This window comes from Lepidochelys olivacea (assembly GCF_965140295.1).
Source record: "Lepidochelys olivacea isolate rLepOli2 genome assembly, chromosome: 8".
Taxonomy (NCBI): domain Eukaryota; kingdom Metazoa; phylum Chordata; order Testudines; family Cheloniidae; genus Lepidochelys; species Lepidochelys olivacea.
Genome location: NC_140418.1, coordinates 94,599,873 through 94,622,566, shown reverse-complemented (window position 1 = coordinate 94,622,566; position 22,694 = coordinate 94,599,873). Strand labels below are relative to the sequence as shown.

General features: G+C 43.3%; 1 protein-coding gene across 2 annotated transcripts in view; it reads right to left on the bottom strand.

The window, feature by feature from the left end:
• PLPP3 (phospholipid phosphatase 3) overlaps positions 1-22,694 on the bottom strand; it is a 64,321-nt gene that overhangs the window by 5,565 nt on the left and 36,062 nt on the right. The window contains exons 3-5 of one of the 2 annotated variants that reach the window (XM_084636870.1): positions 15,599-15,879; positions 14,620-14,677; positions 3,582-3,758 (exon numbers count right to left, since the gene is read on the bottom strand). In XM_084636870.1, the coding sequence (XP_084492996.1) occupies positions 3,582-3,758; positions 14,620-14,677; positions 15,599-15,879 (516 nt within the window). The remainder of the gene's footprint in view (positions 1-3,581; positions 3,759-14,619; positions 14,678-15,598; positions 15,880-22,694) is intronic. The other variant, XM_084636871.1, reaches the window with a different exon arrangement.

Genomic DNA, 22,694 nt, shown 5'->3' with positions numbered 1-22,694 from the left:
TCCAGCTTTCAGAACTGGCCTGAAATCTGTTTTACAAAGGTATAGCAGAATCCTGGGGGCGGGAGGGGTCATTAGGTTGATGTGGAAGTGAGAGGGGGGCTCGGATCTGGCGGGGAGCATAAGGAAGTGAGTTGGGAGCTCCCAGGCCTAAGTCCTCTTTCATAGGAGGGGATGTGATGCATTAGGACTGTGGAGACCTCAAGGTTTCAGCTGTGGCTTATGACAGAGTACTTACTCCTCGCCCCACTCTGTGGAGCAGAGCTGTTAATAGCAAGATAGCACAGCATCCAGCACAGCATCCAGCCCAGAGAGCGAACCTAACAAACAACAAATTCTACACTTGATGCAATGATCAGGAGCTTTTCTTGTCCCACCTTAGTATAGACAAGGCCATAGTGGTAAGGGGTGGGGAGACAACCTTTGAAGAGTGGCTGACTGCTAGCCTACAAGCAGTTAGCAGCTGGGCAGGAGAGGGAGGAAGAGAAAGTGGAGAGCTTGGCGTGGGAGTGCAGGGAAGTTGTGCAGCCAGCCAATGAGAGCTGACCCTGAAGCTGCAGGGTGGTAGGAGAGATGCAACCCTGTGATCTCTGAGCTGTTCTGGGACATAGTGGTAGACGTAATAGATGTGGTAGCAAATTTCTAGGATCTAGGGCTATTAATTCGGGGTGAGTCTGACGCTAGGCATAGGATGGAACGGGAAGCTAGTGAATTCTATTATGAAAACAAAAGCCTACTGCTTACAAGAGAAGGTCTAAGGTAGGATTTAGAGAAAGCCTGATCCTGGGTCCTTTACTCATGTGAGCCGTTCCTCTGACATTGACACTTTAATTTGGCAGGAGGTGGGAAGGTTGCTTATTCCTACACCACTGCCCTGATTCCAGCTGCAGGGAGCCCTGGAGTGACTTCACAGTGGCAACAGCCTAGCAGCTTGTTAGGGCCCTTGGCTCTTACGGTTAAGGGGGCCCCCAACCATCTCCCCCAAAAGAAGGGAAGAAATGTAGGCCCATAGTGGGCAAATATTAACCCTAGCCCTCATTTTTTAAACAAGTGAGTTCAGGGTTCCAAGAATATTTTAGCTGTCATTTGCACCTGGACAAACATGTGACAGGGGGTTGGGTTTGAATCCCATTGGAAACCCCTTGTATCGTTTCCAGGCAGTAGGAACAGGGCAATGAATGATCAGTGCCCCCTCCACATCCGGGCAAGGAATGGAGGCATACAAAAGAGCGGTGAGTAGAATGGGTGTGCCCTGAGCTCGAAGGGAAAGACCAGGCCTGTTTGTGAAATAATGAGGCAGCTGCTTCCTATGTTGATTTACTTCGTCACAGGAAAATCAGCCTATGGGAGCAACATTCTCACCCTCCTCCTGGCCCAGTACAATTTGCCATCTGTTAAAGGGTCAGGGAGGAGACCACCAGATTTGCAACTTGTCACTAGACAGGAAATGTACGAATGTCTGTCCCTAGCATCTGGACCTCTATTGTCTTTCAGAACCCACTACTTAGATCAATATCGTGTTTCATCCTTTTATCATGTTGTTGTGCATATTCTTTTCCCCCTCTACTTGTGACAAAGCTTTAAAAAAGTGTCAAGAAGAAGAATATGTGGCTTAGGAAATGCACACATAAAAAACCAGTCTGACTACATACATGGTTAGTATCTAGACATTAAGCCACATGATGTCATATGAAGCACCTGAACTGAGAAAACCTGCTTCACTGTTCCAAAGGTTGCCCAAGACCTTTTTGCTCCAAGAGCTTTCAACAATGAGGTGTTGTTTCTTTAATTGGCTGCTAAGGGTATTAAAAGGTTTCCAAGGCTTTGAGGAATACCGTGAGATTTGAACAAAAGATAGATATGAACCATAATGATTTTGCTCCTGCTATGCATAAAAGAGGCAAATTTAAGAAGGAAAGTCACACACAGTAGTGGTCTATGTGGAAGACTTTCATCAGTTAACCCTTTGGCACTGGCATTTAGGATTTGCTGACACTAAGCCATAATGGTGCATTGGCACTTGGCAATGGCAAAACCCAACTCCCACAGCCAAACGGGTTAATCATTTTTTAAACAATTAGATTACAGCGTTTGTTTGGGTTTTTGCTCAGGTTTAGCATTTTATCACTAAGTGGAAAATGCACAAGCAACCTATTTTCCACTCCTGAAAATCTCGAGTGAACTTTATTTCTTGCCTCAAGGTTTACTTTACTTCCAGATCAAGCAAAATAAAAAGTGTGTAACCTTTTGAAAACTTGGTTTTAGGAGTTTCTAAAGCCACATAATTACTTTAGTCCCCAGTCCCTTTGTTTCTAAACAAGATAACTACACTGAAAACAATCACGTCATTACACGGAGCCAGCGCCTCCCATTCTGCCTACATTAAACGTTTACATGTGTCACTTTGAGTTAAAGGACTGTGCAATCAGGTCACTCTTTGGAAAGTAAATTGCATGAGAACAAGCCAGGCAGTGGCAGACAAGCAATCATGGCTTTTGTAAACCATTTTCTCACAAACCTTTTTGCCACATAAAAAAACAAAACAAAAAACAACTACAATCAAAAGAACAAACCCAAGATCCACATTCCCAGGCAGGGAATTTTTTTGGTTTAACTCTGAAGGGAACATATATGTTCCCCACCTCCAAGACAGTCTTCTGGGATCTTTGATTCTGTATAGATCCTCTGCAGAGGTTTGAAAAGCAACATAGTTTGCATCAACAAAGGAGTGTTTAACCTTTAAGGAAAAACTGCCACCACTGTTTGCATATTAGCCTCCCTAAGCTGCACTCATAATGTGCTTGGATTGGAGAGGGCCACTGATAATTGAATCCTTGCTAATCAGCGAACACACTGACCCTAATGCTGACAGGGCAGACCAGAACTCAGCTGCTTCACTTAAGATGCTGTGTGGGTTTTACATAACTAGGGTTTCAGATGAGATTCTTTACATTTTACATATGAGACTCATTTACAGATGAGACTCTCTACATATGGACTTTGATCCTGCAAATCCTTGGCTGGTGCATTTGTCAGTGTCATTACTCAGTAGTGCCAAGTAGGGGGATGCACTATGTGTAGCTGTCCTCATTGCAAAGCATTGCCAAGTGCCCGCATGCCTGCTCCCTTATTTGCAAGGGCTCGGGGGTGGAGAACGTGCACAGCTGAGGACACAGGAGCTTAACAGCCATACTCCTGCTAATGACGCTCTCTGCTCTTAAGCCTCAGAGCAGCTGCTGCACAGGAGTAACCAGGTGGCATTGCAGCAGTTCTCTGATGCAGGATTGAGTCCTCTTTGTCTCACGTCTCACAGCACTCCCTACCTGCTCTGGGCAACATCCATGCCCCCAACAAAGACAGATTTTTAGAGAGTCATTTGGTTTATGCTGCATCTTCTACCCTGCAACCCACTTGAGAGAGCCATCCACCATGTAAATGTTAACTCTCAACAGCCCCAGCTGCCCTAAAGTGGCTGGATTCCCTAACATGGTCAATAGCCTCTCTCACAGGTTATGCCCCACCAGCATCTCCAGAGTTACCAGGATTGCCCTGTCATTAGTGCAATAGTAAGAGATGGCACTCACTATGCAGTAAGCCACCAGGGCTCCTTGTGCAAATCCTGCCAGCACATCTGTAGGGTGATGCTTGTGGTCAGATACACGGGACAATCCTGTGTAAAATGCCATCATGATCAGGGTAAACTGCAGCAGGGGACGTAGCAGACGGGCTCCTCTCCATGTGAATCTGGCCTGCAGATATAACTAAGGATTGAAAAGAAAAACAAAGGGGAGCATTAATTTTACACCTCGGTCACAGTGTGTGCAGCAACGTAGAACAAATGCACCAGCTAGCTGTGGAAATGGAGCGGAGGAATGTCATTCTGCCCTTGGATGCATGCAGCTGGCTGCCACTGGATACAGCAGGAATTTCATGCATGTATCCAAGGGAAGAACTTGGTCCGTAGTGTGTTATGGTGGAAGGGGCGGGGGGGGGGGGGGGGGGGATGTTAAAGGAGATGAATTACTTCAGATAACAAAAGCTGCCCAGAGAGGGGTGCCTGAGGTAGTCGTCATGGCAGCAGAACGGGTGGTATTCTAATCCAGTGGTGAGCGGCAAGGGGAGCTGGATTTCTGGGGGCTCAGGCTGGAGCTTGGACTGTGAGCCAACCCCCACCCCTAAGCTTCAGAGCCTGAGCTCCAGCCCAAGCTGCAATGTCTACCTAGCTATGGAGTGGGGGCAGGGCCTGTGGCAGAGTCAGGGGTTGAGCAGTGAGCACCCCCTGGCCCTTTGGAAAGTTGGCGCCTATACCAGGAGCCGCATATTAACTTCCAAAGAGACACATCTGGCTCTGGAGCCACAGGTTGGCCACCCCTGATGTAGACGGACCCTCCGAGAAAGCGGTCCACACCACTGAGCGTTTCCAATTCCAGTTCATTGTGCATTGACAAGCCTGCTGAAGGTAACAGAGAATTGTTGTTTTTATCCAACGTTTGCCAAGCAGAGCAATGAGAGTTCACATTAACACTATTGCTTCTATTTAGCCAGACCCAAAATTAGGCTTGGCAGAATTCAATTTTTATTTTATTTTTATAATTTCAGCAGATCATATTGATGTTTATTTTTAAGCATTTTTTCCAATTTTATCTATTTAAATGTTCAGTTATGCAAAATTATGGGATTTAAGCATCTTTTTCTGTGATCAATTTATATTTTCACAACTGTGGGAAATTTGGCATGGAGGTGTCAGACAATAATTATTTAATGGCAGTGTAGAGATTCAAAAAATTAAAGCTTTACAGCCATTAAAACATAAAGTGCCAGCAGCACGTGTTAAAATATACAAAGCAAATATCCTTATGTCAAACGCTGATAAGTTCTCACTTTCTTTCTTTGCCTATCTGTCAATTTCAATGATCATCAATGGAAATATTTTTTGTCAGTTTGTGTGAATAACCCTGAACTTGACATTTACCAACATTTACCAATAAAAAGCTAATCTGAGAGGGAGGCAAGCTGTTTATCTAAATGCAGGAACTCTTCCACAAGAAAAAGCTGGTGGTAACTATGCACATATCCATCTCCTTCAATCTGTGCAAACAGGATAATTATTAATGGACAAACAAAGAGCCAGCCCTGCTCCAGAATAACTGACGTGTTACAGTGGGGTGCACTCACTACTCACACAAGCAGACCTTATGTTGTGGCTATTCATATCAAGAAAGACCCTCTCTTTGCCAGATTGAGCCCTGATCCTTCAACATACAGAATTCTACAGTGCCTTTGTGTCACTCAAAATATAGAGAGGGGTGTGTGTGGTGGGGGGTGGGGGGCAATGTTACTTTTACTTACAAGGGGAAACAAAAGGACTTGACCTGAAGTGAAGAAGTTGAAGTGACGTCAAATGGGTATTGTCCCCCCTACAGTTATCTTGAGCTTTTTTCCGTTGCAAACGGTGGGCACAACCTACTTCCCAGGTTCCTGTGGGAACTGGGGAAACCAAACGGGAAGAGACGACAGGAAAACTGGAACCTTCTGTCTACAAATCAAAGTTGCCTGAGGCTGATCACCCCACAAGGCAGAGCCAAGAGGAGCAGTGCCCTCCCAGAAAGTGCTCCCTTCCTGTGCATGAGTGAGGAAGTGGAGACGGGTGGGGTGGGGTGGGGAGGGCTGGATGGGGGAGATGTGGGAAGGATGTAGGTCAGGAAGTCATAGCACTGTCGGGGGTATGTGGGTGCCTGGGGAGGGGACAGGAGCAGCAGCTTCTTCATTAACACTTGCAAGACAGAATACAAAACCCCCCTAATGTCTAGAATTGTAGCCCAGCTAAACATCCTACAGAGCTCTGTACTCCTTACCAATGAAATAGAAAATATAGCCAGTAGCCACATGGAAAAAAAATGGTGATTGAGTAAGGTTTTTAGGTCAGCTGCTCTGCTGGCAGAATGGTGTAAAGTGGCCTTTGTGTAAATGAGAATCAAGCCCATGGATATTTCCATAGCATCCCAAAAAACACCGCAACACTGTGCAAAGGCAAACCTGGAAAGCCGTACTAAATGGTTTAATACGTTGTGTCTGTTTCACAAACCTTTTATTTGCCCCATTTGGAAAAAGTATGCAGAATAACGTTAAAATGATCTGAAGAAGCATTTGCATGAATCTAGCAGATGCTTCATATTATCCAAATTGATAGCCAATTAGGATTGAACAGAGCAGTACCAAAGCAGCTCAGTGTTGGCCAAAGCACATTACAGAGTCTATGGAATACAGCAACATATATGCTAGTAAATTCACTCCCACACATTTGTACTTCAGTTTTTAATAATAATTTATACGCTACGGAAAGAATTAGTTAATCATAAAAATGCTTTATAAACACACTGCATCTCTCATCCAGAAGGATTTAAAAGCACTGCTCAAAGTACACGCACTTCAGATACTGCTAAAATGCAGTCATCACGGAAGTGGAAGACTTAAGCTGTTTAATAGCACAGTGCAACACTACATAGCAATTTAAAACTATGTAACGCTGGGCACTTCTTTATTCACAGAACCAGTACCTTCCACGTGTTTCATTAACAGTGAACTGGCTTCTGACTGTTTTTCAAATGTCTATGTGCTCAATCTGGGCCAAATTCTGATACCCTTGGTCATACTGAGTAGTCCTTTACTCCTTAAGAAATCAGTCAATGAGAACTAATTGTAGAGATAAGATACTGTAGAACAGGATTTAAGGGGCTCACAATCTGCTCCTTTATCATTCAAATGCACTTTCTTGAAGTTTTTATACAGTGTTGTCCCTTTAAAAGTCTATATTTTGGGATCAAGGGTGGTGGTTTTTAAAGCAGCTGAGGGATGTCAACTAAATTTTCATTGCCACTGATGTTCAGATGCAAGATTGCAGCCTCTGCCTCATTCCGATACAAGCATGGACCCTGTATACAGCATTACACTTTACACACAGTGCTGCTCAGCTTTGCTAGAAGAACTCAAGAGCTAATTTCATGCATAAAGCTTTATGCAGTGTTCATTCCAATTCCTTAAGAAAGAGGTTTCAAATGTTTGATATGCAACAATAATGCATATATCCCCTTCTGTATACCGTTTTGAATTACTTCCCTGTCCTCTCCTCATTGCAGCCCAAAGGCTTTGACTAAAGAGTTCAGAGTAGAGAAAGCAAGAATTTAATTTTAAAATGACCAATTAAAAACGAGCATTGATTTAAATAGAACATAAGCTCAACAGTGACAAACTCAAGAGGGGTAAAACAAGAAAAAATGGCTTCAAAATGTACAAGTGCAACTGTTTGTGTGCCCACCTTTCCAAAAACAAATGTCCTAATTATGCCACACATCAGGTATTGCATGCACACAGTTCAGACTTGCACATGTCCTTCTGTAAATATGGGACAAGAGCAATGCATGCCTGTATTAGGTGATTAAGACTTCTAGGTGCCCAAGTTGCATGCACTTCAACACACCGTCAAACTGTGGAACTCCTTGCTAGGTGATGTTGTGAAGGCCAAAAATAAAACAGGGTTCAGAAAAGAACTAGATAACTTCATGTACGATAGGTCCATCAATGGCTATTAGCCAGGATGATCAATGATGCAATCCCATGCTCTGAGTGTCCCTAGCCTCTGTTTGCCAAAAACTGGGAGTGGATGACAGGGGATGGATCACTTGGTGATTGCCTGTTCTATTCATTCCCTGTGAGGCACCTGGCATTGGCCACCATCAGAAGACAGGCTACTGGGCTAGACTGGACCAGTATGGCCAGTCTTATGTTCTTATGCACATACACCTGATTTTGGATATTCAAAAAACATGCAAGTACAATAGGGAGGACAGTCCAAAAATCAGAGCACTAGCCTGGGACTTGGGGGACCCCGATTCAATTCTTTGCTCTGCCACAGACATCCTGTGTGACCAGGGGCAAGTCACTTAGCCTCTCTGTGCCTCAGTTCCACCTCTGTGAAATGGGGATAATTGCACTTTCTTACCTCAAAGGGGGTTGTGAGGATAAATACACAGAAAACTGTACCTAAAACATAACATTTCCAGGCATGAATTTAGGAGGCTGGACTGAGGCTATATTGAAACTGTAGCCCTCGGTGTGTGTGTGAAATACATATCATATGGGAAGAAAAGCAAAGCAAATCAGAGAGCTAAAGGGAAAACAGAAAGCATCAGAATCTCCTGGCACAGAAAAATCAGTGGTATAATGAAAGGCAGGAAACCCCCAGCAGCTTCTCTACTAATCTTTTTCAGAGCAGACTGTAAGCTATTTGCAAGTGGCTTCTGCTAAATGTGTAAATGCTGCCATGCAGGAGAAGTCTAGCTGGGGGTAAGATAATAATGTAAAATATGTTACTCCCACTGCAGCCCACTGTGTAGCATTAAAAGAAAGTAACATACAATGATTAAAAGGAGCAGGCCTAACAAAAGGCAAGAGGGAAGGGAGGATGAAGTGACCTGCAATAATATGTAGTAGTAGCTATTTAGAGAGCCGAGAAGTTACCACAGAACCAAGATGGCTTTAGGAGCAATACATAGCTTTTCTCCTGCCAGGGAACTTCCACTGATGTCAGGGAGAACAGAGTGTGGTCAGCAAGTGAGCCTAAGCAAACAAACAGTTTATGTCCATCTGTAGGATTACAAGTCAGGAGCAGGCAGGGAGAGAAGAATATATACACTTTATCTTTATGCTTTGGAGGCGTTTACTGAGGAAGGTGCTGAGTAAGTAACTTGGCTGTCAAACAGAACTCCCATCTCACTGCATCCATATCACATGGCTGCATTCAGCCAGATCTAGGAAATTTGTCATTTTCTTTCCTAAGATTTCGCTCTGAGCATTGGCAGGGCCTTATCATGTTTCCCTGACTGGACTCTTTACGCTTGACCTGAAGTTATCTTCCATGTAAACCTCTCTCCATCCCCCCGCCTTCCCCCCCCCCGCCCTTTGAAGAGGGCACAAATCCTGGAATGCTTATTTGGGCAAAACTCTCTAAGCCAAATTCATCCCTGGCGAAGTCCACTAGACTGACAGGATGCAGTTAGCTGACTGATTGTGAACTGCAGGATTAGAAGCACAAAAGACCTCATAGGAGCAAAAGCACGTTTGCATTTTCTTCCTTTTGTCGACTGTATAATCTGAAATTTAATTGCAGATCGTTATCTAGGGGTCACATTTTGGCCCTGATCCCATCAAAACCCCAAAATTATCAGGTAAGTAGAACTTGAACCCAGCACTTGTTTTTCTTAAATGACTCCAGAACGCCCCTTGAGCTTGCATCTGCATGCCACTAAACTCACACCATTCTTGGACCAGAGACAGTATTCCATGACCCAGCTCTCCCCACTAAGCCACAAGCAAAGAACAATGCTAAAGGACTGCAATCAGTCAGTTAATCTAAGGTGACATGATAACAGCAAACCCAAGTAATAACCGCTGGCATCTCAGTTCTCATGAGGGAATGAGGATCACTGGAATACAAATAACTCTGATAGTTGTGAGGTTATTAGGAAGATTCTGTTACCATGCGGCATTGAATTGCAAGTTGATAACTAATGTTTCTCCTTAATTATGCTCATTGACAGATGGGAAAAAATTCGCTGCTATTCTTGCTTTCAAAGAACAGAGAAAAGAACTCTGAGTAAAAGTTTGATTCCCAGCACAAAGCTGAAGCTTTATGCAGGGCTTGAGGAATAGAATTCTTCCTTCAGCCCAGAGCCAGGGCATTAGGGCATCAACATAGCTAGTCCAAAGATGTTACTTCACGTTAATGATCGCCCTAGAATCCACCAGCTTCCCCCTTCCTCCCCACTGCGCTTAGCTCTATGACCCACGTGGGCTGAAAAGTCCTATTGTACAGGCCATCTGCATCCTCGTAGTTCAACATCCTTATGGGCCTTATCTGACCTTCCGCCTTGTCTTCACTCGGGGGAGAAAAAAAGGTGTGTTCTTAACTCAAGTTAACTACCAGGAATCAGATCAGGCAGTTTGCAGATCAGGCAGTTTGTAGTTTTCACATTAGCAGGTTGAGATAAACGCCAGGTTTCCCTATAGTCTTTAACTTGACCTGCTAAGTCCTGTGAAAACTACAAACCTCCTTGTCTTCAGTAGGGTTTTACCTTGAATGAAGAACACATCCTATCCTCTCCCCCCCCCCAACATCCTACAAACAGGATTACCAGAGAGTCATTTCCCTTTGTAAATTGTTATACAAAGCAGGTGACGTTAATTGCATGTTTCTGAGGACCAGAAAAAGATACAAAATATAGCCCTGAATCTGTGTTTCAAATTGAGCCCCAAGCACTTTCTGTGTGTATTAAATGTCTTCCTGGAGTCACTTCCATAAGGATTTGGAATATAGAATCCCCTCTGGTATTTAGTATTTATTCTTGTTTCACTAATGGGGGCAAATAGTAACAAAACTCTTGGCACCATTTGGATATTTTATCGGTCCAGTTCCTAGTGGATAAATGTTCTCACTGGGGGGTGGGGAGCCACTACAATTTACACTAGTTGACAGCATCACCAGGGAAACCAAGGACTGTCCCATCTTCTCATCCCCAGGGCTACACTCTCCAGGTCAAAGTTGGAGCACTTGGGTTGGGCACTGTGGGGGAATCTTGCAATACTATTTCTACTCTGGATCATTTCTGTGGATAAATGACAGGCTGGGGCTATCAGTCAGGCACCCTTCAGGAATGCTAAATCCACCCCATATTTGGACACCACAAAATCTGGACATTTTCTAAAAGTGTCTGACAGTTTTTGGTAGTGTTTCCCCACACAAGTACATATTTCCCAGTGAGTTTGAATTCTCCATCTAGGCTCTCATGGCCAGAGATCTGGCTAATGAATGGCACAGACCTGTTGAAAAGAAAGGTTTGCATGAACAATATATATCTTTATTGAGGATTTTGCACATCAGTGAATTATTTTAGATACCCACACACTCACAAACACAACATCTCAATGGTTTCCTGGGGCTGATCATTTAATGAGATACTTGCTGAAGGTGAGATTCTACATTGTTCACTAAGCCCCCATTAATTTGTCCAAGCATGTCTTTAAAAAAAGGACCTGGTGACTAATGACCCCCAATCTGCAGGAGATGCCTGAAAAAATTCAGCCAGTTCCCTGGTCCACAGGCCCCTGCCAAGCCCCCCATCACATGAGCCCTCAGCAGTGCAGCAGCCAAACTTTTGCTAAGCAGCTTCTCAGGAATTGGAGAGCAAATGATTTGTTTACATCAAGATAATGGGGTCCATCAAACTTACTGACACCAAGACATATTAGAAGCATGCAGAAATAGTGCTTGGAAGTGATTTATCTGTGTTTCAAACCAGTCTTACAAAGCTCCTCTCACCCAAACAACTGGGAAGGAGAGAGGGTTTTTTAACACCCACTAATACAATATCATTAGTTTTTCTATCATTATCAGCTTTTCACTACAATGGATTTTGTGCTGGGGTGGTATATTTTCATTATGCTTTTGGTAGCAGAAAATACAAAGGAGAAGACTCTTGCACGGAGTGGCAGGAAGGTGTGGAATGACAAAGAGAAAGCCACTACTGGACAAGGAGAGGGACTGGCTTCCTGACATCAGACACTCACTATACACAACTATGTCTCCGTTTGTTTCTTTTTCCCGCCCCCCCTTCAATTTCCATCAAACCCATTAGCATAATTTTTGCCCCAGCTCTATGAGCACAATTGAACAGATAGCCTGACAGTGCCTGCTACCAATCCTAGCTCAGTATTTCAAGCCTTAAAAACCTCTGGGAATTCTGGGCCAGTAATCCTCTATCCAGAGGAATAAATGGAACCAATCCAATGTCACAGGTCAGATTGTTATATCCCAGCCAAGGAGCAGAGGTCGGTGCCTTCCAGACTGCAGTCTTGGAGGACATAGGCTCTACTGGTCAAAAGCCAGCTTCCACACTGTTTTGTTTTCAGTCTCTAGTGGGTTGGAGGAGAGAGGCAGACACTGCAGAGTGCTGACAGCCGAAGTACTTCCATATGAGGACGATGGGAAGGGCAAGGGCAGGGACGAGAAATCAGAGCTTGATTACTGTTGGAGTGCCATGGCCGCAATCTCATTCTCTCTCTGATATATCACTGCTAGCAGCTGCAACCGGGGCCCTGTCCCACAATGTACTTCCCAGTAGATTCAGATGAGCATGCTGCCCTTCTGGAGGAGTCTAGCACAAGACTCATGGGCTGTGACTATTCAGTTGTGCGCTCCCCCAAATACAGGGCAGTCATTAAAAGCCTTCTGTGGAGCTCGGAGAAAAATATATGGCAGGCACTGGGGCAAAGTGGTGAAAAATGGCAGGACCAAAAAAGCATTGTTCCTAACGTCCTGTGGGAGCATCTCCTGCAAGATGCCATCTCCAGGCCTGGCTCTGGCCTCTGCAGGGAACCCAGTGCATGGAGCATTTATATGGTCAGGCCCATCCTGCATACCTGAACGGTCAGTGTTCCCTTTTGTTTCTTAACTTGCTGTGTAACTGCTGGCCTCGCAGACAAAAACCTGGCAAAGTTTGTGAGAATAAAACAAACCGTGCAGTGCTTTTAACACAGGAGAGAGAAACTTGGAGGTCTTTCGTCAACTTCCATTGAAGCCAGTTGGGCAAAAATCCCGAGAGGTGCTGACCGGCATCTCTTGTTGTCGTTGAAGACACCCGGCACATCTTGGGAAAGGGGGGATTTGCCTGAGTCAGCACTTCAAGATTTGTCCCCATGTATTTTAATAAAGAAAGCAGCAGAACAGAGTCCTTATGGTTTAAGAGTGTGAGTTACTCCTTTGTGGTATCAGGATCAGCAGAAGCCTTGAAAAGGTAGTGGCAGAATCTAGCAAACAATAGGATCAAACACAGAAAGACAGCACCAGTCTCGCTTATTGTTCTGACAGAACCAGCCACCTGTTTAATTAAAGCTGCCAGTCCTCAATTTCCTGAAGCCAAGCCTGGAAGCCTATTAGAGATGACCTACTTGACTGCCTGCAGAACCTTATTTAATACTCATGTCAAGCAATGGCTCCAAGCACAGTTTGGAAAGTTTTGCAAATCAGCCATTAAGGGCTTAGATTTCTGTGAAACGTCACTGCGTGGTCTTTGGCACTGTGAATGATTCCCCTCCTCTCCTGACACGGCAAAGGAACTTTTAACCTGTTAACTTTAATTAAAACCGCTGCACTTTAGGGTATATAAATACAAATCACTCGTGATGGCGTGCTGGGGTCGGGGGGAGTTACTGTTTCATGGAAAACTGAAGTAGTGATTTTTGTTGATGGGTAAAACAAAACAGTCATTCAGAAACAGTGCAGAACTGTTGTCACAACCCTGGGTCTCTCTTTCTCTTATACACACAAACACAACATTAAACCCTATTTTGTTTGCGGATGGGGTGGGGTGGGAAATGTCCAATTCCTTTCACATCACATCTCCCCAGCCATTCACTGACAACGTTGTTTTAACGTCGCTGAGAGGAAATGGCGTGAATGTTTACAGAATAAATTTGAAATGTTTCAAGGAAAGAAAAAAGAAAATGAGGAAATAAATTAATGGAACCCCCCTGAACTGTCTAAAAAACCCAGTAATTAAATTACAGAAACTGCTTCCAGCCCGGGGGAGGGGGGTAAAAAAAAAATCTATGATTAAAAACCAGAAGAGAGCCATGGTAATTTATGTTTTCAGATGGCAAAGTAAAGGAGGGGTGGGGAAGTGCAGCTCGTGGATAAATAAAAGTTCATGTTTAATGTTTTCATAAGTACAGGGCTGTTTCTTTGGTTTCCAATCTAAGGTTACAGGAGATATGGGGGCCGCAAATCTTTGAAAGTATCCAAAAACCTTTTTCCTAATTACTTTTTACACAAATCACTGTCCAAATCTCCTTTCCCAAAAAGTTTACCATAGTTCCACCCATAATTGACCTGTGCTGGGTTGTTTCATGAGTGCTATCAAGCATGCCTCCAGCAGCTAAAGGCAGGAAGCACCTTGGCACACTGCTCTATTCAAGGGCAGAGTAGAGGAAGGGCAGAACCATTTTTCATTGACAGAGAAAAACAGACCAGCCCACAGTGTTAGATCAGACTGTGTGGGGAGGCCAGTTCACCTGCTTTGCTTTCAGATTTGGCCGCAAATGTAACATGGAAACCAGACTTTAACCTATAGGGGCAGCAGGTTAGGCTTATATATTCATCAAGTGCAGAGACCAGAGCAAGCTGCCTAATATAAATGTAAATAGAGCCCCTGTGCATTGATCTTAGGAGATGCAGCTTCCTTGTTTGGCTCACCCCAAACTCTTGTTGACTTCAGTGGGAATTTGAGCAAGGAATGCAGGACTGATCTGGGGACTTGGTAACAGTCTTGGTGCAGCCAAGGTCTGTGTAACCGGACAGAAATTTTAGGAGTCACAAGACCAAACAATGCTAAAAAGTTCAAGTATTTTTGAGTTTTTAATGGCAGTTTTTTATTCAGTCCCTGCAGTCTTCTGACGTAGTCAGAGCAACGTAATCAGCTGCCAAATTGCTACAAGTGGGGGTGAGCGTCCCATGTGGGGATGCTGAGGTGTGCAAACAGGTTTGACTCTCAAAAAATGGAGGGTACTCACCACCAAATAAAGCATGGTATAGAGCGAGAAGGAGGCGTGACCAGAGAAGAAGGATTTCCTGTAAGACAGAGAACACGTATGAACCAGCCATTGTAATATTAGATTGAACCTGCCTATGAATAATCAAGAGGCAAGACTGTGACCTGCCTCTTACAACAGGGGAATTAGGAGATGTAAGGTACACCCTTATTTTTTCAGTATGGGCTACCTGGCATTGTGTGTGGGGAAGCAACTTATCTGGGGCTGCTGCTCCCCCCACACCCAGTATGGTGGAGAGTGAGTGGATGAGGAGGGTATGTATCAAGCATTGGCTCCACCCCCATCCTGACACTCCAGCCAATGCAGCTGAGCATGGCAACATGATTAAGTAGACCAGTAGCAAATTATTTCCTCTACGGACCAAGAGGTGGAGAATCATGGGATTGCAGTTCCCTTCCTCCTCTGCTTTTGGGGCAGCTATGAACTGTTATATACTCAGCAGACTGGTAACTTACAAACCAGCCCAAGATATCTGGGAATTTAGGCAAACACCAATCAGGGGGCATTAAGTATAACTTGTAAAGTTCACCCAAAAAAATATCAAAATTAAATATCCAATGAACACGACATAAAGACTTTGAAAAAGACTTCCTGACGCTGTTTGTTGTCTTTACATAAAGGAAGGGCTGTTTTGCTGTGTAGATCCAAACCACTCACCTGTGATGTCAGCTCTTATGGTAAATTCCCACATTGAGCAAGCATTCATGAAACAATGTTGTGGGAGTTAATAGAAGGAAGGAGAAGTATTATTCAGCAGAGTTCAGTAACTCCTTAGGGAAATTGCCAGTCAATAGTGGTAGCTCAGTGGCAGTCTTCCCAGAGAAGGAAGTTTCCAAATGATCCACTGCTGGCAGAAGGGACCTGAGTTGTATTTTGTGGGACACCATTTTGGCAGAAACAACCGTTTTTCCCCCTATGTTGTCAAGGAAATGCCTCTCACCTGGCTTCCTGGACTCTGCTGTCATTTCCCCTACAGGTGTAGTTTTGAATGTAGCCTTTAGAGCAGTCGATTACTGAAAAGTCTGGATTACAAACTTCCAGGAAATGAGGTCGCAAGCGTCCGACAGACACTTTGGCAATGTCTGTGAAGGACTGGCTGATGGCACAGCCAAAGGCGAAACAGCCCACTTGTTTGTAGAGAGCCGCCACATATGGGTTCTGGATGAAGGACCGAGACTTCTCCTTTAAGTAGTGAATCCGGTAGAACTCCCCTGTTATGATCTGAGGGAGGAATTTTAAAAAATATATATAAATAAAAAACACATTTTGCATTAAGAGGTCACATCAGGTAAATGTGCAACCATACAGGATAATAAGATCTCAGAATAAAAGAGCATTTGTTAAGAAATAAACTACAGGGTCCTGCATTCAAGTCTTTCAGAATCCTATTAATTACTGTAGGCTTAAGGCCAGATGCATATTAACACTTCTTAGTGAGAGAATTTTTGTTTCAGACAGAAGGCGAGCATGTTTCTGAACGATACATATTTATCCGCAAATCCTGTCTTAGAAGCAGACTCAAGTTAAATAAATATTGATGGAATTCCAAGAACAACTTGCCCATCTGAAACCTATTAGATTCCATTATATCTCAGAATGCAACACGGGGTTAAAAAAAAATGCTTTTCTTTATTGCCGGGAGCATTGTAAAATGGCACTTACCAGTCTCTCTCTTTCCCTCCTCTGTCAGCCTGCAGGTAACAGTGACATGCCCAGAGACATGAAGAAACTGGTTTCACCTCTTTTGTTTGTAGATTCTAGCTATCCCATATTACCGTGTCAACAAAAGCCGTCAGTCAGACCTAAAAAGGTCATATTGGCGATTGGACACTTGCTTCATGGACGTAGCAAGATACACAGTGCAGTTGTGGCCCAAATCAACAGCAAATGATTCCAAAAGGTGAATACTTCCTAAGAAGTGCTCACTTGGCCTGAGTCAGCCACCTGAGCAAGAGAGAGAGAGAGAGCCCTAGGAATGCCACGGTTCTTACTATAACAAAACCACAGTGCATTTTCACCTTTTTTTTTCCCGGGGGGGCAGGGAAAGGGTGAGAGAGACATTCCCCACTCCTTTCACTATGTTCTTGATGCATAAAGCAAGCAGTCCATCCACAACAGGAAAGTAAATAACAGACCAGTATGTCAGTACAGTACACTCCATTTCAGAAATCTCCAGCCATTTTGTTTTCTTCACACATGGATAAAGCTGAACTTGATCAAACCAGAGATCCCTTAAGTTCCAGAGAAACCTTTGTAACTGGATGATGTTCATGGAATCATAGATATCAGAGACAAAAAACACCTGCTAGGGTGTTCTGTTCTTCCCCATGCTAGTGCAAATTGTTTCCTCATTATATTTTGTATAATTTACAATGGTTTGCTTTGTTCTGAATATCTCAAGTAATGGGGCTTCCACCATGTCAAGTGGGAGAGCATTCTGCCACCTGCAGGAGCTCACCATTTGGAATTCTCTTCTCCGACACATCCTAAATTTTCCATTTATACTTTCCAGAAATCAAAACCAACTTTTTTTTTAAAAAACGTAAGGAAAAATTCTAAGGCCAAGCTAAAGTTATTGGATCAAATTCTGCTCTCGGGTACATTGGTGTAAAGCCGCAATAACTGCATTGACTTCAAATGCTCCAGCTCCCCCAGATTTATACCAGTGTAACTGAGATCAGAATTCAATTACAACCTAATAACAGAGACAAAAGAATCAAGGTTCTTTGAGGTGCAAAGTTACTATATTAAATTCCATATAGAAAAAAAAAGTTTAACATTTCAGAGGTGGGGTTTTTTTTTAATTATTTTTCATAGCTTTAAAAAAAAATGAACACAAAGAATCAGATTCTGAGATACTCAAAGTATTTAGAATCTGGCCCAAAATTTGCAGTGGCCAGACCCAATTTAAATCATATAAACTTCCATAAACACAGGACTTTCCTGGGCATTCCAATGGTCCTTGTAGTTATTAAGCAGCAAATTATGTATTTCTTGTGCCACGTGGGGGGGAGTGTTGTGGATTTGACAATGTTGTCATAAATCATAGTTATGAACCTGAGGACCTGAGTACCTGGCTTCTTGTAATCCTAACTCTTAAAAGGCAATTTAATGAAAATCAGGCCATGAAATGAAGTCCAAATGTCTCACCTCTCCAAAAGAGGCAAAGGCTTAAATTGTTCTGTCACGTTACACCCTAGTTTTTGAGCTCCAGATTTATAGCTTTAGGATTTTATTCATTACTTTCAATGTTTTTATACCTGAGTAATAAAATGAGGTGGTTTTTTTTTCTCCTTCACTCCCCTTTCTGTTCCAGTCAGCAGCATTGTGATATGTAAATTTAGCTGTCAGGAAAAATGCCTTCTTGCTAATCCCTTTCTGAAACAGCTAGCAATATTCTTCACAGCATGGCAGCCTGCCAACTCCATGCAGAAGAGAATTCTCCCCTACCTACCTTTTTAAAAACTTGGCACAACATTTGGAAACTAATAAACTGGAAAAGTATTGCAATTAGACTAAGAGGAGATGAAACTGTATCATGGTTTGAACTCTGAGTACCAGGGCTTGAAAAACAAAGGTTGACCTAAAGTAACTGAAATAATAGCTATGCAGGCTTTATCAAAGGGAAGTAAAAAAAAACCCTAAATGCTGCAAGCAGACACTTATACTTCCATACTTCTTGGAGAAAGACATCGGGGTCATTGACCTGCCACGAAGGGTTTACAAACCACAGTCACATTTTACAAAAGACTATTAGTATCGAGCTCCCTATGGGCTTGACTGAGGTTGTCTAGGGTCTTGCAGCTGACCTGTTCCAGAGTCATTTGTAATCCCTTAAGAATCCAAGTGCTCTGCAGATGATGGTGTATCTAGATTTTGGACTATCTTCAAATGCAGGCTGCGAGCCAGGAAGTATATTTGCATGAAGACCAAAAAAGAATGTCTGAACATTTCTGCTGTGGCAGAACACAGTTCATTTGTGTCATGGAAAGGACATTCATGCTTTCTAATTGTCATTTGGAGGCAGCTCTTCTCCCTGCCACTGTCGTTTCAATTTCTCTCGGTGTTTGCACATTTATCTGCGAATGGGTGGTTTAGGAATCCCCTGTGGGTTTTGTGGGCACCCAGGAATCTACTTCCACTACACACAAAGCCCTGGTCTACGCGTCAAATTTAGATTGACCTAGCTGTAGTTAAGCCAACCTAACCACTGGGTAGCTACCGCCACTTAGGGAGCTGGGTTACCTACACTGACGGAAAAACCTCTTCCGTCAATTTAGGAAATGTCGATATTACGGCACTACAGTGGCATAGCTGCAGCTGTGCCACTCATAGTGTCGACATACCCAAAGAAATGGCCTGTGGATTTTGCCACTCTCAAAGTGAGGGCGTCCAGTCTGCAACTGCACCGCAGAAGGATACCTCATCCCAACTGCGTACTGCAACTTTCTTTGATGGCTGGGTGCATCTAGTCATGCAGGGAAGAGGGGCCTGCATCTTACAAGGCTTAGAACTGCAGAGGGAAAATAAATTGAATTAAGGATGATATTTGACACCACAGGATGTACCATTATTCTCAGAGTTCACAAACGGATCTCCTTAAAGCTTAGACATGTGACCCATTTTAAACAGGGACCAACAAAGTCTAGGGATTAATATTTTTTCTCACTGCTGGTGGTCTTGGTAATTGCACAGATGTAGCAGACTGTAAATTGGAGACTTTAGTCTCCCGCTAACACACTGCTGGGTAGTCATGACCCCTCCCCACTTTAGTTAAAATCATGGCTGAACGTTAATGAAAAGCTAAAATAGGGCAAAGTTGTTTTTTGGCAATGCTCTCCCTGATAAAGAGCGACTTAGAAAACTAATTCAGCACAGATGTGCACAAACTGAAACTTCATCCTGAACAAACAACTCTTAAAGGTACTAATCTCCTTTTCTGACTTGTGTCTCCAGCAAATAATTTGCATGTGGTATATAGAGAATTTCCCAGTGTGAAATGCTGTAAACATTTAACATAGTCACTACAAAGAAACAAATATCAAATTTTTCTCTCTAGTCTCTTCTACAATCTTTCTGATCAAGTGTAAGTTTTATATGCAATTATCATCAATTATCAGTTGCCCCAGTAATTACACTTTCAGGGTCTTTCTAATCAGTTTTGTCTCCAATGTATTGTTTTTCTGTGTCTTGCCAAATGGGAGCACTTAACATTGAAATATAAAGTATCTGACTATCCACATTTGTATTCTTATAAATTAGCTGATCTAGAAAACTTGTTGGTTTTTTTCGAAAGCTCTCAAGATCCGACAGTACATGGAGTTGGATACGAACAACAGTATTATCCATAAGGGGGCTCAGGAAATGGAGTAAAGAACCTTTTACCTCCAGGGTATGGCTTCAAATCCAAGCGTAGCTGGAAGTGATTGCCAGTTGTTACCACCTGTTCAGTGGCCTATGTGAAATGGGTTTGTGGCCTCACTCAAGATCAGCAGGTGCAATTCATCCCTGTGCAGAAAACCACCACAAAGCTTGTGCACCACAGACGGCCCTCTTTGAGGACATCAGTGATGCATAAGCCTTGTGCTGTCCTCCGCACAGGTTGAATTTCAGTCCTAGTGAGCAATTGCCCCTCCCTTGTTAGCATTCGGAACAGAGAGACCAAGAACTAAATGGACATGATCATTCTCTCCCTTATACAGGGAATCCCTCCACAACTGGCTTTTAATGGTTACTGGCTGGTCAGTGTGGAGAATCTTGTATTATCACAGCTTATGCAAAGCCTCGTCCATGGCTAAAAAGAGGCCTTTAGTCTCCATGAGGGTCAAATATTTTCCACAAGTGAAAGCACAGAGGTTAGGGATCTATTACAGGAGTGGGTGGATGAGGTTCAGTGGCCTGCAATGTGCAGGAGGTCAGACTAGATCAGCGGTTCTCAAACTTCATTGCACCGTGACCCCCTTCTGACAACAAAAAATTACTACACGACCCCAGGAGGGGGGAACCGAAGACCGAGCCCACCCAAGCTCCATCGCCCCAGGCGGGGGAGGGGAGGGCCAAAGCTGAAGCCTAAGGGTTTCTGCCCTGGGTGGGGGCATGTAACCTTAGCCCTGGTTGGTGGGGCTTGGGCTTGAGCCCTGGGTGGTGGGGCTTGGGCTTCAGACTTGTGCCAATACCAGCCTTGGCGACCCCATTAAAATGGGGTTGCGACCCACAGTTTGAGAATCCCTGGACTAAATGATCATGATGGTCCCTTCTGATCTTGAAGTCTGTGAGTCTATGAACATTTAGTAGAGGTCTGAGAGCAAAAATCTTAGGGGCAATTAGTATCTCAAGGGTCTTATGCATGTGTAACGCCAAAGGCAGTCTTTGCCTCCAAATCCGTAAATATGTAGGCACTGAACACAAATGCATATCCTCCTATGTCCTGACAGAAGCATAAGTCTTCACTTCTAAAGTTTACTTAGCAAGAACTCTGGCAGTCTTCAAGACACATAAAACACAACCTGGACCTTTTGCTCTGGCCTGAAGATTCTGCCGGTGCCAGTATTTAAAGCTGGGAGTTGGGAACATGAAATTTTTTTGTTTTATTTATTGTCCTAAATTGCTCTTATCTACAGTCATGTCTTTGAAAAGCAAACATTTCAAATGAAAGAAGAGATATTGGTGCTTTGTGGATTTGCAAGGAATTCATATTATACTACAAAAATTCTGGTATCTGGGTTACATCTGAAAAAGAGGTCAGCATGACTTGAATTTTCCATATATTCTGCCATAGCAAGAAATCTGTTTCTTAAATCACTTGTTAGCCATTTGTATCACTCAGCAACAAATAACTGAGCTTTTGTATTTTCCTTACCAATTTACTTTTGTCATGAGTGAAGTGAAACCTATGTAGAAAACATCCATTTCTTTCAGGGAAACTTTTTTTCTTTTTAATTGACCTGCCATTTCATGTTAGGAAATTGATGGATTAAATAGCCAGCTGATTATGTTTCCAATTTCAGTTCCAACTCTTGCATTTGCCACTGGCTCACTACTGATCAGAAGCAGATTCTGCATGGAGCCGACATGACGGTATGTCAGGCAGTAATGTGAAAATGAGGTTTTTTTCATTTTATTTTATGGCTTTTCCATACTTGGGGGTATGGAATTTTACCTGCAGGGTAAAAATTTCTTCTTGTTTATAGATTTTTTTTTCACTTTCACTTTTAGAATGAGAGACAGAGAATTATTGGGACTGTTTGCCCATGGCTCTATGAATAAACTGACTGGCAAACGATGTTGCGATCAATGAAACCTGAAACCTGGCTTCATTTCAATTCTGCTTGGGGGAGAGGAGAAACTAACAGATAATTATCTTGAAAATGGAATAACCCAAGCCAAAGGATGACTTTGAAAAGAAATCAGCCATCTGTTTGGTAGACACAACACAATGAGTCATATGCTATCCTCAACCCTATACATACATGACTCCCATTGACAGGAGAGAGAGTTCCATTGGGGATCGCTTCCTATCTTTGCACTGACTATAATGTAGCTTTAATCACTGCTGAAAGGATCAGACAGTAATACTGAAATACGTTTGAAATATTTCCCCGAGGGAAAAATTTATAGGATGAAATTCACCCCAGTGCACAGATTCTGCACAGGACCCCTCTGTACAGCTTAAGCCTTGAGTTGGTACTCTGTGCAAGCTAAGCTCTCTCCCTATGGCCCTGCAAAGACTAGTGGGGGTAAGGCAGTGATTGGGCCAAATCAGAGGGAGGGATCCACATTCATCTGAAAGTGGCATAAAGAGGCTGTGACTGCTATTGTATCCCACAGGCTTGCATAGCAGCTACAGAGAGCCTTTCAGAGTAGCAGCCGTGTTAGTCTGTATTCGCAAAAAGAAAAGGAGAACCAGTGGCACCTTAGAGACTAACCAATTTATTTGAGCATAAGCCTGCTTGAGAAAGCCTGCGCATCAGTTCCTCATGCTGCTCCCATTGGGAAGTGGATTTCACATATACAACTCTCTCCCTGCCAATTCTTCC